The sequence below is a fragment of the Artemia sp. Qi Xiang Cuo genome, chromosome 14, assembly GCF_049724085.1.
Source record: "Artemia sp. Qi Xiang Cuo chromosome 14, ASM4972408v1, whole genome shotgun sequence".
NCBI classification, from domain to species: Eukaryota; Metazoa; Arthropoda; class Branchiopoda; order Anostraca; family Artemiidae; genus Artemia; species Artemia sp. Qi Xiang Cuo.
Genome location: NC_142807.1, coordinates 734,189 through 750,988, shown reverse-complemented (window position 1 = coordinate 750,988; position 16,800 = coordinate 734,189). Strand labels below are relative to the sequence as shown.

General features: G+C 34.5%; 1 protein-coding gene across 3 annotated transcripts in view; it reads right to left on the bottom strand.

The window, feature by feature from the left end:
• Positions 1-1,487: 1,487 nt before the first annotated feature.
• Positions 1,488-16,800, bottom strand: part of LOC148944029 (inactive tyrosine-protein kinase Dnt-like) — a 190,152-nt gene continuing 174,839 nt past the window's right edge. For 2 of the 3 annotated variants that reach the window (XM_089100308.1, XM_089100309.1), the window contains exons 9-11: positions 11,772-11,931; positions 8,553-8,689; positions 1,491-4,577 (exon numbers count right to left, since the gene is read on the bottom strand). In XM_089100308.1, the coding sequence (XP_088956434.1) occupies positions 4,466-4,577; positions 8,553-8,689; positions 11,772-11,931 (409 nt within the window). In that variant the 3' untranslated portion in view covers positions 1,491-4,465. Of the gene's footprint in view, positions 4,578-8,552; positions 8,690-11,771; positions 11,932-16,800 lie in introns of all 3 variants that reach the window. The other variant, XM_089100310.1, reaches the window with a different exon arrangement.

The following is a 16,800-nucleotide window of genomic DNA, read 5'->3' as shown; positions in this document are numbered from 1 at the left end:
TTTCCGCGAGGGCAACTTTTAACTGGGGGATTTGAAATCCCCAAGGATTTCAAATCTCCCAAGGGGATTTCCAAGGACATTTTCTGTGGATGTGGGATAATTATTTCAAGAATAAATCTAGAACCGAAAAAAAAAATCCATTGCTAAAACAGCATCAAGGGTAATGATCCAAACACTGAAATTGTATTCGCAGAATAGCCAGGAATTGGGGCTATTTAAATTAGATTGGAAGATTTAAAGTAGAACCAATAGTTTTAGCCCTGACAATATGTTATAGGTGGCACAGAATGGGCCCGTGGCTCCTCCTATACCCCTCCCAACATCAATTTTTAAGGAAGACGATCATCTCCTTGAGTTACGTCTACTCGAGACACCAACTACCCTAGTTTCGTGAAACGTGGAAAAAAAATATTAAAACTGTTTTTTAAATTGGACAATTTCTCCAATTGATAAATTAGACTCAAAGAGCAAAAAGAGAGAATTGCGAGGCTTTAAAGTCAAACCAAAGGGGTAAAGAGGAAAAAAAAAATAATTGCCGTCCTAGACTTGTGTGTTAAAAAACTTTCTTCCATTCCACTTTTTTTGTGACGTCAACGATCACACTCTCCTGAGCCAGTCATATTATTCGTGACGTCACACAATCATCACGCTTTTTTATCCAATCATATTATTCAGAATGTCACGCAATCATTCTCCTTTTTTAGCCCATCATATTTCGAGCCGGCTTTTAACCCCCTCCCCTAAAATACCCCCTGCGGAAAATTGCACCAGTAAAAATACCCCCCCCCCAAGAAAACCACGGAAAATTTCCCAATACGCAGAATTATGCAGCCAAAGAGAAATTACAAAAAAGTTACCTCTTTTATTTAGGGTATAATCAAGGCCGTATCCAGGGGGGAGGGTTACCCGGTTTAACCCCCCCCCCCCGAAATTTTTGATCGAGTCGAAAATAAGTCGAAAATTAGTAAAACCTAGGTAAAAATCAGTAAAATTAATCGAAAACTGAGTCAAAAATTAGTAACCCCCCCCCCTCTCGAAAAAAAATCCTGGATCCTCTCCTGGGTATAATGACAACTTTTTTTTTATTGTTAGACTACATGTTCTTTAAATAACATAAAAAAAAGCCCTTTAAAGTAAATAGTTCTTTAATTTTAGCATAATACCCTATATTTTTTTTTTTACAGGACATGTAAAAACATGATATCTTTAAACTTTTGGATCTAAACTCGGTGTAGCAGCTTAAAAAAAATTAATTAATATCAATCCATCAAACCCTTTGAGCTTTTTACTATAGGCAACGCTATAGAATTGCCTCTGACTTGAACGGGTGAGTAGAACTTTCAATTCCCCTTCTAATGAACATTCGAAATTATCCAGGGGGAATATGGGAGGGGGAAACTATCCGGGGAAAGTTCCGTAGGGGGTGGGACACTCTGGAGGGAATTATCCAGGGGAATTTTCCGAAGGAAAGGGATATTCGGGGGGGGGGGGGAATGCCTAGACCCTATCATATTATTCCTTAAGCGTATGTGTGAAAGGGAAACCAAAAGAACTCCAGCTTTCTCACCCGTTGTTATATTTTATCTGTTGTTGCCATGCCAAACTTGAAGCAGGTAACAAGAATGCGCAGTTTTCCAGAATGGGGCCGGAAGAGGTCATAAGAAAGGATTTAAAAGAAATTCATAGCAACAATACGGGAACATGGAACAATATGGGAACATGGAACAATATGGGACATCGGAACTTCATGAGAATGGTAAAGGCTGAAGCTTTGAATAGACTGAGATGGAGGTGAGTGCAATGAGTTATTAGTAGTAGTAGTAGTACCTGTGGTAATTTACAGACACCGAAGTTCGCGTAAATACTTCTGTTTTGCTGTAATTATTTACAAAAAAAGGAAAAAATAACTAATAGCCCTCTGAAGTCATGAAATGACATGAACCCTTTTAATAGCAAAAAAGGTCATAATTGCGCATAAAATCTATATTACGTTGGAAAAATGCAAAAAAAATAAAAAAAAAGTAAGGAATTTACCTACAATGATTTACCTACAATAGTTTTCCTGCAGTCAAATGCAAAGTAATGCTTGGCTTCCTAATACAAAAAAAGCATAAAACTTTGAAAACCAAATAAAAAGGTTAAAATTGCATATAAATGTTTAGAAAAAAGTTCAATTTAACAAATATTCAATATAAAACATAGGAACTCATAAATATCAAACGTAACAGACGGTCATAAAGAGACGACCCCAAAGGTTATATTAACTACAAACCCTCTTGAAATATTTTGTTGCTGAGGGGGGGGGGAATTAGGCAACAAATAAAAAAATAATAAGACTGTAATAAAACAACATTGTTACGTTAACTTTTGCAAAAAATTAATCTTGATAAAATAAAGAAACAATGACAAAAATAGATTATCGTCAGAATAATTGGACAAATTGGTTGTATTGCGCTAGCCATACTTCCCAGGGTTTTCAGACGCGGCTGAAATTTAGGCACATATCAAATGAATTACTTAGGTTAGATTTCGAACTTCAGATTACAAAAGCGGTTTTCATCATGATTCCCGCCCTGAGAGAGAGAAAAAAGGGTTTTATTAAAAAGAAATAAAACACATTAACAACAAAACCCGAAGTTTATTAAACTTATGTGGGCGGATATCACCCTTTACAAAACCCTACATACACAATTACTACCAGTCATCCTTAGCCTCACCCCCAAAAAAAACAAAGACAAAACAATAAATGATAATAAAATAAATAAATAAACGAAATAAATTAATTTTTAATAAATTTCACGACCTAACTGGATACCGAAAACACAAAATTAAAAATCATTCTTCTATTCTACCTCCTCGTTCATTAAAAATTAAATATTTTTTAATAAAAATTAGAAAATATTAAAATTCATATGTAGACAAACACTGTCCTTTTAGTTTACTGCGAAATTGAAAAAATTGAAAAAAAAAATGCCCAACCCCCTTAATTTTCATGAATTTGTACCTATAACTTTCAATTGATAAAAAATTGATAAAAAACTTACTAGTTGGCTCTTACCCTGGGTTCCCACAATTGCATATTTTTTTACTGGCACGAAACTTCTTACGCACAGTAGATGAAGCAAGACGCAGAATTGATCATGTCAAATCGGTTAATATAGCTTATCCAGTAAAATACAAAAGGCAAAGCTAAAAACACAGGAATGGGTAGGAAGATTAGTTATTTTTCTAACGGGCGCGTTTTTCAGCGACTCAGTCGAAATATCTCAACACCGTTGAATCGTCATGATGCATGAACTTGCAAAAAAAAAACTGACGACATCTGACAGACAACATAAAAACGATATTCGCGCACAAACTTTTCACTTTAAGTCAGTTCATTCTATCCGTTAAAATGTAAAAGTCAAAATTAGAAACACAAAATTGAGAAGAACGCCATTTATTTTTTTCTAGTTAATGCGTTTTTCAACGGCTCAGTTGAAATATGTCAACACATTTGGTGAACCGTCACGATGTATGAACTTGCAGCTAAAAACGGATAATATATAATAAAACAAAAAAGGTAATTTTTTGAGTTAAAAACGGTCATATCAAATCGACCCATCCCCTTCGTTAAAATGCAAACGACAACACTAGAAACATAAAATTGCATATGAAGCCAATAATTCTTTTCTAGATGCTACGATTTCCAACGGTTCAGTTGAAATATGTCAACACAACCGTGAACCAAACAGGAAAAAGAGAGATTATAGTCCTGAACTTCCGTGCCAAAAAGTGTGCTTTAATCCCATTGGTTTCTTAATTATTCCTTAATAGTGTTAGAACAGTGAGCCAGATGACTCCGCCTTTATTACCCCTTTAATACCCGTTGTGACTATTTTTTAGCCAGTAAAAAGAGCGAGAATTTTTTTAAGCACCGCATTTTTTTTTTTACAAATAAACACTGTTTCTTTTTGGTTGAACTGTCATGGCGCAGGAATTTGCCTCAAAAATAGATTTTACATGATAGATGGGAAAACTGTCATTGAACCTAGGCGTGAACTTAGGGCTTGCCACACAATAGCTTAATTTAGACCAAAGTGTCAGATACACCTTTCGTCTTAGTAATGAAACTTTTTTCATACTTTCCTCTTTTTTTGGTGTGGGGGGGGGGAAGGGGAACTGTAAGCCTTCTCAATCAAATTATTAAATTATACACAGTCTTAAAATTTTCAAAAATCATTATTTAACAGAGATAGAGCATAAAAAAATTGACAATGGTGTAGGTAATACAAATATAATGTATGCATTACTCAAAGATGCATTATTAAGTTTAAAATAAAAAATCAAAACTTAAAAAATATAAAAAATGGTAGAAAAAGACACAAAAACAAAACTAAAAACACTTAAAAGTTAGCAAAATGTTACAAATTAATATTCAAGATATCACACTTGTAATATCATTTCTTTAAGAAAGCAAAGAGGTTTAAATAAACTTGTTTAAGTGAGAGCGGAGATCTTTCAAACAGCGGAGAAGTGAGGTCGTATTTGGTCTATCCCCTGGTGACATCGCCCAACACCATGCCATAAATCCGTACCTAAAAGTTTAAAAGTAAATTAGATCCAACTTGTACGTAAATGTTCAGAGTTGAGATCCACCAGGATTGTACGCATAGGGAGGAGGAAGGAGGGGTCTCTGAGGTCGTACTTCCATGGTTTTAAAAGTTATTTCTCGTATTTTCAGTAAGTTTTTTCATTTTTTTTTATTTTATTTGAACTTGCAATCTAAGTGAAAAATAAAGCATTGCATAATTGTATAAAAATTGCCTTTGTATAAATCTTGACCAATATATAAACAATTGTATAGAATAACAACGCAGAAATAAACACAAGTTAGGGAGCAACCTCCACGAAAAAAATACGGAAATTCACATTTTGTGGACAAGGGCTTGAAACCTCAGCAGTAGGGTCTTCTGATATATTGAAATTAATGGTGCAATTTCCATGAAGACCATTCTCCTTCTTCAGATCGTGTCTCCCTTTTCTAAAATGTGTCAAGTTTTCTCAAGCTCGTAACTTTTCATTGATATTTTTTAATTCAATATTTTTTTATCTCGCATCACTATAAAACGCCAACTCTTTTGATGCCCATATTGTTATCAAAAGTCTTCTTTTTCGTGTTTTGTAGATCATTAGCATGAGTCTCACCTTATTTGCAGTTCGTTATCACCAATTGATTGAATAAATCTCTTGTTTTTAATTAACGTATATCGTAATGAATGTTATCTTTAATTTACATGTGCCCCTCATTGTTGCAAACAGCTGTTGCATCAGTGCTTCATCATGAAAACATAATCACTCTTTCCCTTAAAATATGTATTTGACATACAGTACATATTTTTCTGAGTCAATGTAAAACTTACAATTGCTTCTTGCCATAAAAGTCTATCTTGTTGCACGTTTCATTTTGCCCATCGCCCATCTGTGTTAAAGTATTTCGAAGATTAAAGACCTGTCCATCTTATGAGCTTTTTTTATCTTAAAATTTTTCTGGTATTTGAACAGTTAGATGCATCTACAAGATTATATTCCAGTACTGCCCGTGTTTAAAGCTTATTAGCACCAAAAGTATATTTTTTGGCACTTATGTATCATAGCCACCACACCTGAAAATATATGCCTTGAAAATATATAATTTGGGCTATATATTTGCACATTAGGGGGGAGGGATTAAGGTTAATCTAACCTGATACAATTATTTTTACATATTATGAAGTAAGAATTGTTTCATTAGGATTAGCATAACTTCACTTCTTGGTTGGGGTGGCTATAATACATAATACGTTCCATAATTTTGTTAATAAAGTATTACATTTTCATCATATTTTGGTATATTCCATTAGGATTAACAGTCAGAGAAACCGGTTCTACTCAGATCAAGAAGTTGAGTGTGGTGGCTATAATATATAAGTACCCATTTTTTGTCCCCTGGACCCATTTATGTTTACTTGTGCAGGAAAAATACGATTTTCTAAAAACAAATTCCTTCGGCTGCTTCAAAAGTTTTTCAGGCAGTTATAAATTCCCATCAGTGTTGCCACGATGAATAAAAAAAAGCAAAACTAATTAGTTTATAATTTGACAACGACTTTCGTACGTATAGTAAAATTCAAACATTAAGAATATGCTCCCAAAGTCAACTTTCAAAAGAATGCTACAACTTCTTAGGCTGTTTGGCGTCATATGTTTTTGGCTGATCTTTTTCTTGTTTTCCCCTAATTTTTTTTTTTTGTAGAGATCGTAGAGGCTACAGCTACTACCAAGAACAACATAACTCCGTAGTCTCCTTTGCAGGCAATTGCCGACTAAACATCACATTTTTCCTTAAACATAAAATTGCCGATTTGCATATCGCTGTGTAAGTTTCCACTTAACTACATGAACAATCCGATTTCCCTTTCCCTGATGTCGAGACCCTAAAAAAAACTATTTTGAATATTCTTGAAATGCGTGTTATTATAAAATCTTATTTTAGAAGGCAGTATTATTAGCATGAGGCGATCTTTAAGAATATATTGATCTTTAAAAATAAATTGCGATCTTTAAGAATGGATACTATGTCTGTAACGTGTTGTGGCGTGGCAAGGCAAGGGCTTTGGGAGTTTTTTTTTTCATATTTCTTTTTATTCTAGTAATTTAATTTTATTATTAAGAAGAACCCTGGTAATTTTTTAAAAGTTTATTAAAGATTTGTTGGTTATTTTTGCTCGCACGCCATAATCACGTACAAAAAAGAAACATGCCATTGGATTTACTATCTGTATCTCTTCATAAAGACAAATAATTATTCTCGTTGGTAATTCACGAAATTTGTTATTATTTTTTTAATGAGATAGACTATTCCTGAAATACATAAAAACGTAAATTCATCAAGAATTAGAACTCTAATCAGCAGTGCGATTATTCCCCGACTCAATAGTAACCGAAACTCTAAAAAACGGCATTTTGATACCAATAGATACATCAAAAGAATTAGATTTTAATGCTGATTTCAAATAGTAACAGTAATAGGCTCAAAAACATGAGTAGGGCTCAAAACGCCTATACCTTCCCAAGGCCAGAATATAATTTGCACTTTACTGAAAAAAATACAAATGATTGTGCATTGTCAGTTTAATATACATATGCTGATATTTAGTAATTAAAATGTAAATATTATTTGATTTATTAAAGTTGTAAGAGTAAAAATATTTATATGTTTTCAGTAAAGTGCAAATTTTGTTCTGGCCTTGGGAAGGCATATGGGTTTTGAGCCCTACTCAGTTTGACTCGGTTATTTATTGTAATTTCTGTTCGTTTTTGGTATCATTTATTTATGGATGGTGATTTGTGGTAGTTTGAGGCCACAGGTAGATTATTTGATTTGATTTTTGCTCATTTTTGATTAAATGGAGTTCTTTACTTTTCTTTGAAAAACTTATTTTGTGAAAGAGTTTTTTTTAAATTAATTACATACAAAGAATTGACTTTTTGCTTCCATAATGGCCAAAAAAGTTCAAATGACGTATTCAAATACGAGTAATCTAGTAATACTAGTAATCTAGTAATCTAGTAAACATAGTAATACGAGATTACTATGAAAATAAATGTATTTGACTTATAATATGAAACTTAAAAAAACATAAATAATGTCTAAGTGTTTGCAATTTGAGTGGGGGTGTGGAACACTGTCTCAAAATGGAATTAAACTGTTTTTTTTAGTTACATAATGACATAAATCGAACTCTTATTTAGATTCTATTCGATAAGAGAGAAATCTCTCCACCCCCCCCCCCATCAATTGCTGGGGGAGGGGTACAACCCCTTCCCCTCTCCAAACGATGGGGCATCCAAGGCTGTATATCCATTTCCTTTCGTAGCAAGTAATTTCAGGAGGAGGGTTGATAGCCCAACCGGCCCTAGGTGCCAAGAGATCTCCAATGGCGATCTTGAAATCAACAGTCACTAGAAGTCGTCCCTGCTTGCACCAGGAATTTTAGTGGGCATGCTTCTGAATAGCACAAGTGATCCAACACACAAATGTTGAACTAAGCCACCTAAGTGGCGATACTTGTCATTGAAACACGTTTATTTGAATAGAAATTTTTTTCACTTGAAAAAATCATAAAAGGCAAAAAATATATGTCACATAAAGAAAATTTATATAATCGAAGCGGTAATCAACCGAAGTAAATCCTCCGATGACGTATATCAGTAATCTCGTATATTAATAATGCTATTAGCATGTATCTAGTATAAGATAGACCAGCGACATGTATCCTCGTATAACATCATTATGTTCATCAATAAAAAATAACAACCATTGCTGGAAGATCAGCCAAACTGAAAAATTTCTAAAGCAAAAATATAACGAAAATAAGAAAATTTCAATTAAAAAAAATCATTTCCAAAAATATATTAATTTTAGGAACCGAATAAGCAATAGCCTAATAAAAATTGAGCAAATGGGAAAAATGTGCCCTATCTGAAAATTACAACTATACACAGTTTGTTAAAAAGAAAAAAAAGCTTACAGTTTCTCAGGACAGGCTGGAGGTGGGGCCAATCTATATCCTGAATTCAAATGCATAAACTGATCAAAAGGGTCAACTTCACCATAAGGCTGTCGTCCTCGGGTGCATACTTCCCATAAGAGGACACCAAGCGACCACTAAAATAATAAACAGTTTAGAAAGGGGAAGACCCTGTTAGATATAAAAGAATCCTCAGTAAAAAGCCTTGTTTACATTTTAACAATACTTAACAAAATAAAAGTAACTTACTAGGACGATGGCTATAAATTTTGAAAAGCTTTCATAAACACACAGTAAAAATTAAGATAAAAATCTAAAAGATATTGGATCTCCAAAGATAGGCTTCCAAAAAAAGAAGTTTTGTTGTTCACTGTACTATTTCACTTCAAAGTAAAGCCCTCTGGCTAAAAAGCAACATTGGACGAAATAATAGCGATTTTTTATGAGCTGCGTTTTTACCACAGATAACTTTTTAGCCACAATTTTTAGAATCAATTTTAAACTGAGGGGTCATACAATTTGGGAGTCATGTACAGCAGGTGGATGGCATATCACGTGGCGGAAGTGTTCCATGCTTATCACAGACCGAGGCATAAAGTCACGAAAGTAAGCCATGTGTTGCTGAACAAGTGGTGAGAAATATCACCACTGCCGTATACATATACGCCACATACAATATATGTCACATACACCAGGTGATGGGGATTGACCAACCCTCGGTTAGGAACGTTTTTTACTTCTGACGAGATATCACCGCTGTTATACCAACGGTTTCTATCTGATATTTTGAAGCTTATGGAATAAGCAAACTGAAAACGGTTTGCTCCACTGAATTCAAAACATGGCAACTTGTGTTCAAATCACACTTCGAATCTTCGGGATTAAACACCCCATTGATCCTACCTTTGCAGAGAGCTTAGTAATCGGTTTTCTTAGAAGCTGGTCTGTGGAGTCGGAGTCAGAGTTTTAGTAAATTTTTGCTGAATGAAGTCGGGGTCGGTATATTGAAAATGACTGGAGTCGGAGTTGGTTTTAACTTATGAAATCTAGTTAAATAAAGTTTTACAATGGGGCTGTGGAGTCGGAGTTTTAGTAAATTTTTCCTGAATGGAGTCGCACTCGTAGTTGAAATCGGTATATTGAAAGTGTTTGGAGTCAGTGTTGGAGCCGGTTATAACTTATAAAATCTAGTTGAATGAAGCTTTAAAACAGGGTTGTACAGTCGAAGTCGTGGAGTCGGAGTTTTAGTAAATTTTTGCTGAATGGAGTCGGATTTGGTATAATAAAAATGTTTGGAGTCGGAGTTGGAGTCAGTTATAGCTCATAACCGACTTAACAGTCCTGCTTAGAAGTGCCACAACGTTAGATATGATCTTTGGGCGTAACAATGACGATATTCACGACTATATTTAGCGTATTTATCATAAACATTTCTGTGAGAGTTTTTTAAACGGTCTTTCGGGTGATGTTTCCCTACATCACTCCTATATGGAAATATGGTAATGTTCGTCATATTTCTGGCATATATTCGGCATTGGAAAGATTTCCTCGAGCTTGATTTTTGCCAAACTTGGTGGCATGCAAACCACATATGAGCTAAAAGAGGCACTAATTCTTTAGACAGAAAAAATAACTTGAAACCATAACTAGTTATTGTTAACATCAATCACTCTAAATAACAAACATCATTTCTCTTAGGCGATGGTAGTCAAAAGAAAGGAAAAGAAACACCTATATTTGGTACCGTTTGATTACTGCAGTTCATAAATTTCAGTCAGGTGTGTCAAAAACAAGCTATGGGCTCGAAAAGTGCTGTGCAGAAGCTGCGGTCCTCAGTTAGGTTTTCCAATTTGTATGCAAATTAGTTTGAAGATCAGGGATTTGCATCTTACAAAATAAGATGTCTTTGGAAATATATATTATCTGCAAGGGCGGAGATGCGGACCTGCTACTATGTCCAGGTAAAGATCTATGACCGCAATCCAAACTTGTTATTTTAAAATGGATGTTCGAATTTTTTTTATTCAAAATTTATGATTGGCTAACTCATGTTTTAAAATAATTCTGATTTGAACATAGCAATACTGGTCACACGCCAAACCACGGAAAGAAATTAGAAAAATACAATTTTGCCAAAACCCTATAAATGTACGCAGCAGGCCGAGGGTGAGGTGACCTACCTAATACAAAAACGTAAAATATGCTCTTACAGGCACGTACAAAGGAATGTTGGTCTGAATGATTTCCAGGGGACCAAAGTTTCCAAAACAGAAAAATCAGGCAAATTAAAAGGAGATTTCGGGAAATTACGCTGTAGCATTATAAATAAGGATAGGAATTGTAGGGGCGGAGTAGGACCTAGTCATTACGACCTATTACGGCCAATTACGGCCTAGTCATTAAGGGGAGATCATTGAAATCAAAAGGATTGATATTATACAAGTTTTATAAGTTTCTTTTACAAATTGAAATTCTTTTGCATTGTTTATTGCATTTGATGCGATTTTAAAACACAGTGATTTTAGAAAGCCCGTACATCAGCACTTCGCACAGCTGAACACACAACTGATTAAAAGACATCAAAACAGGTTTATACTAATCGTGATTACTGATTCTGGGAAAATTAAATCGGCTTATGGAACTGATTCTATATATTTTAGAATTATATTTTTTTGTATTGTCTAGAAATAAAAGTATTGACGAGGAAATATTTTCTACTGCAATTAGAAGATGCAGAACAAAAATCGCATCAGATGGACAAATAGTAATTTTCAGTAAAAATCAATCATGTTTGTGTACGCAAGAGCTGTTGGGCTCTTTATTCTATATAAAAAAAACAAAAAATTGAACAGATACGAAAAAAAAAGAATAATAACACAGTGGTTGTAGAAAATACCCTTCGATAGTAAATTTTCGGATAAATAAAATTTAACATATCCCAAGAAGCAGGGTGAAAACACGGAGACACATTTCTTAAAGGAAGGTGGCATGAATTACCATAAAATTGGCAATCTTTTTTTAAATTTGTGTTACATGGCAGACACAAAAATCGAATTTATTGTCATTTAGATACTGGATTTAAATTGATTTTTTTTATTCACCCCATGTTAAAACTTTTTTACGGGGAGGGGGGGGTGAACCCAAATGATTTAATTTGCTTATGTGTAGAAGTTTTTTTTAAATTAATTCAAAAAATAAAATAAAATCAATCTAACTTACAACATCGGAGGCAGTAGAGAATTCACTTCTACTAATGGCTTCCGGTGAAAGCCACTTGATGGGTCTATTGTCATTATCACCAATACAATGGTAATCGGATGGAAATATATCCTTTGCTAATGCAGAGTCTGAAATCTGAACCAAAAGGTGTTCATCGACCCTGAAAATAGAAATTGTTAGTAAGCACATTTGCTTAGACCAACAAATAAGAAACTTAATTGTAATAAGTTGATATCCATTCTCGTAGTATGGATGAGACATCAACCTCTTAAAAGGCTTTACCCGTACCCAAGTCCTACATGTCGGTACAGTTTGGCGATAGGTAGCCAGTAAAATTTATCCGATCCACCTCTTCCTAGTGGTCAGAATCATACAGTTCAGGATAGGTACAAATCAGGATAGTTGGGACGGTTGGTCAAACCTATTGATCCACCTTTTTCTAAGGTCTTAACAGTTGTCAAAGTCCTACAATTGTCCCTTCAAATGAAGTCTTGAGTAGATGATTAAGATTTATACTTGTAACGCCGCGGAATCAGTACAATAATTTTCAAGTTTTTTTGCCCTCTTTGCAGATGGTTTTTGGGGCACATTTTAGAACGGTCTCGATTGTATTGGAGTGTTCATTAGGAAGACTATAAACAATAAGTTAAATGAAATAACCGGCACACATATTCTAACATTGGTCTTATGAAGATGCGTCCAGTGCGGAAAGAATGGAGAAAGGAACATATGAATTTATTCAAGAGGTTAAAGGAAGGGAAGGAGACATTTGCCTGTTTGAATGTATTGGAAAAATTTAGATCCTACCTAAGGCAGGATCTAAATTTCAAAGATTTCAAAGCAAGTTCCTTTTCACGAAAAACACGCATCTCCTAGTCCAATCATTATATAATTATATAATAATCATATTTATTTTTATTAATTATTGGTTTTGGATTTCATTTGTTTTTAGGTTATTTTTTATTGCATGTTTTTTTCTCAGCGTTGAAGACGCCTCGTTTTGCAGCCGAAATGTCCGCGTCGCTTTAGTTTTATCTTTTCCTTCTACTGGCCGTGGTCCCGTTTGTTTCTTCATTGTGAGATTTATCTCTCTTTATTGTGTTTTGTCATGGCTGGCCAGTTCAGCTTTAGATCTTTTATTTCCTACGATATTTCTTTTCCTTATTTCAAAATTATGAAGGTTCAAGAACAGTACCACATTTTTGTCAGTATTGCCACATTGTACCATAAAAACAAATAATCAGAATTAATTAGTTAAATTTGACAAGCCTTTCGTCCGCAAAATTCATACATTAATTATCTGTTCATTTCCAAAGACTTGTACTTCTTCAAAGAAGAGCTACACCTTCTTATGCTGTTTGGTGAGTGTCACATGTTTTAGCTTATTTTTGCTGATGTTCAACCCCTCTTCCTTCCTTTTTTTCTTGGCACCCGCTACTATCAAAAACAGCAGATCATCAAAATCAAATTTTTAATTTTTCTTATTTTTTTAGATATATTTGGTTGTGTTAGTTTCCTCTTAACCAATTAAAACAATCAGCTTTAATTTTCCTTGTTCTTAGTATTTTAAGAATTTGTAGACACCTAAGGAAATTAAATTATTTAGAGCAAACTTCAAATCTATTACAACCAAAGGAGATGGAAGCATAACATTGTTAATAGTTATTGGTCACATCCAAGGCCGTATCCAGGAGGGGAGGAGGGGTTAGGGAGTCCTCCTCGAAATGTTTGTCCGACTCGTAAAAACGGAACAATATACATATAAAAAAAATTTAATGCAATTTTTGTGACACCCCACGCCACCCGGATAAACAATACCCCGCTTTCCCCCGAACAATAATCATGGATACGGTCCTAGTCTTATTCATATCCACTTATGCGCAGGAAATAACCAAGGACATCGCTTTACATCAGCTAGCAGTTCCAAGTACTTTCACCACACCTTTCCACCAATATTACCCCTTATAAAACGGATGAATGAAAAACAACTTCTAAACAGCTTCATTGATAACAGACAACTCAATAATATTGCAGACAATATCACGTCTCTCTATGAAAGTTAATTGACAAGGGAAAAAACACAAGACTAATCAAGGCTTCCAGCAAATTTTCAATGACCTGACAATCAGCGCTAAAAGAGGCTCGTCAGGGCTAGTAATTTCATTTCCTCCAATAATCCAAAAGGGTCCTTCTCTGATTGCAGGAGAAAGTTTGTATTCAATGAACCTTTATTCCACCAAGTTTTGTAGGGTAATTTGTTTCTGTACTTCTTTTCTTCTTTTCGTAGGACAATTTTGTATATTATAAAGCTCAAAAACTTTCTAAGGACGGTTTTAGAGTTTCAACCCCCCAAAAATGTTCAATGAAAATGCACAATTCTGATCATTTAATGGGTAAAGCTCACAAAATAACTTGTGTTTTATAGTCAAGTCCCGTCGTGTCCATTTATCATCATCTTCTTAAAAGGGCGGATGCTGCCCTTATTTGATTTCCAAAAGACACAATTGATAAGGGGGGGGGGGACCATTCAACGATTTAAAGGATTTAAAATCTTATGAAGTACTTTATATCTTTGAAAAATTTTACATACTGGGATGAAAAAAAAAGTAAGAAAAAAAGTAAAAAAAAAACAGCACCAAAAAATCGTTTGGGTTTCTCTAGTTAGGTACTCAACTCAACTTAGAAAAGAAGAGAGATTTTAATCTTTAGAAAGATTTTTTAACGTTTTCAATTTTCTACTGATTTTCTTATTATAAGCAGCAGAGCATCAGTTTCCAAGTTTTAACCCCTCGCAACATCAAAATTGCATTCAAATTTGCATGTTTCAGTTTGTTTTTTGCTGTAAATGCCTAACAGTCAAACTTCGACCTGTATAAAAGCAATATTCCCTGGGCAGTTGTCTATTTTCCAAAGTTGCGTGCACTAGGAATTCGCCACGCGTAGCAGAGCACAGAACAAAGAGGAGTTGCGTGGCAGATTAAAGCATATGTGACAATAATTGTCACTCCGAGACAGTCACGTACGCAGGAATTTGTTTCGGGAGGGGCCCAATTTGTTTCGGGGGGAAGGCAAATCCTTCAAACCCATTATTCTGTGAGAAAAATCAGAAAATTATGGGGAAATGAAAAAATCGTGAAATTTCGGGGGGGGGGGGGGCGGGCCCGGAGCCCCCCCCCCTGCGTACGTCCCTGCTCCGAGATGGACACCAGGTGGTGGAGACTAGGCTTTTCTTACCCTCTCCTGTGGATGCAATCCTATTTGACCGAACTGAGTTGAGTTTCAAAATTAAACTTCAAGACCACACCCCTTGTGAAACGGAGAAATAGAAAATGATTTGCATGCATCCTCACTCTTAAAGGAAAATTCAATAATCTCCCATACATTTCGTTGAAAGTTAATTGACAGGGGAAAGAGAAAGCTCTAACGAAGGATTTCAGTGGTTTTTTAATGAACAGATAATCAATGCTGAAAGAAGTTCATTGGTGCCGGTAGTTTTGCTGTCTCAATGGATTTGAAAGGGTCTTTCTCCGATTGTAAGGGAAACTCCTTATTAAGTGGAACTGTGTCGCTAAATATGCTTTTTGAAATGATATATTGCTTTCTTTTCATTTGTAAAAAATAACTTTAAAATAACTTTATTTGTTTATTTTATATGCTTTTTGAAATGATATATTGCTTTCTTTTCATTTGTAAAAAATAACTTTAAACTACTTAGGCTATAGACAAGGGATTTTAACGATTACAGTTTCCAAGTTTTATCTAACCTTCCCTCAAACTATAATAATTAAGTATATTCTGCATTCTTTGGTCGTTTAACCGACAATAAAACCTAAAATTCCCATTTTTTAAATTAGATTGATTGAAGCCAAACGACAGAGGAAGAATCAGAGAGTGAAATAAGGCTGGATTAACTAGTAATAAATGACTTCCCAAGATGAACCAAATTTAGGCTTTTTTGGGTACAATTTTGGCCAGATACTTATTATATCTGTTTTATATATTTATTAGGTTTTTAGGTTTATTTGGTTTTTGTTAGGTATTTGTCATATATTTATTTTATGTCCTATATTTATTAGGTTTTTCGTCAAGTTAGGTTTTCGTTAGGTTTTCGTCAGGAAGAATACCAAGCACTAAGACATAACGATCCTTAGGTCTACTAATAGAACTACGTGACGGATGAATTTCAGATACAAATAAATAGTCAGCCAGAGGTATCTGTGGTGAAAAACCCCACTACTGAGCTGAGAACTAAACTGAGAACTAAGATGAAATCAATCAAGAAACTATTAATAAACTCCAGTTGAGTATTTGTGTCCATGATTTTTTGTTTTGAAAATTTTGGGCAATAAAGTTTTCTTTCAACAAATTTTTCTTACCGCTATCGTTTGTCCACTGATGCTGAAATCGGTTCCCGAAATCAGCTGCGTGTGCCTGGCCCTTTAGGGTGAAAATTTAGGATGATATGCTAGCATCAAACCATAAGGTTATATACTCAAAAAAGCTACTAAATATGAAAAAAAAAAAAATCAGATTCATAATCCCCAGGAGTTCCAATGGTGCTTTCATCAGCGAAAGAAACAAGAACATCCAAAAAAGAAGAAATATTGTTATTATTATGAGCAGTGAAAGGATTAAGCTGGCAGACTCAACACCAAATTACTGGTTCCTGTCCCCCCCTAAAAATCAGGTGATTTACATAAACTAAATTAACACTGGTCTAAGATTGATTCTTGAGGGACTCCATAATTAACTCTGAGAGTGAAGGGATTAGTTTACTATTCCAGTAAGGCTTAAACAAAGAAAATGCACAACTATTTATACCAAAGTGAGATAATTGTAAAGAATACTTCAAAAGTAAAATGTGTTGTAAATGTCCAGAAATAACTAGAAAAAATTGTTGCCTTTCAACTTTTTATAGCGCTACATATTTTGCAGCCCCGTCCTTTAAACTGTATTAGCTTCACGGCGAAGACTTTCGAAACACGGAAAAATTTATTTGATTACAAAATTTCCCCAAATGAACGATCTA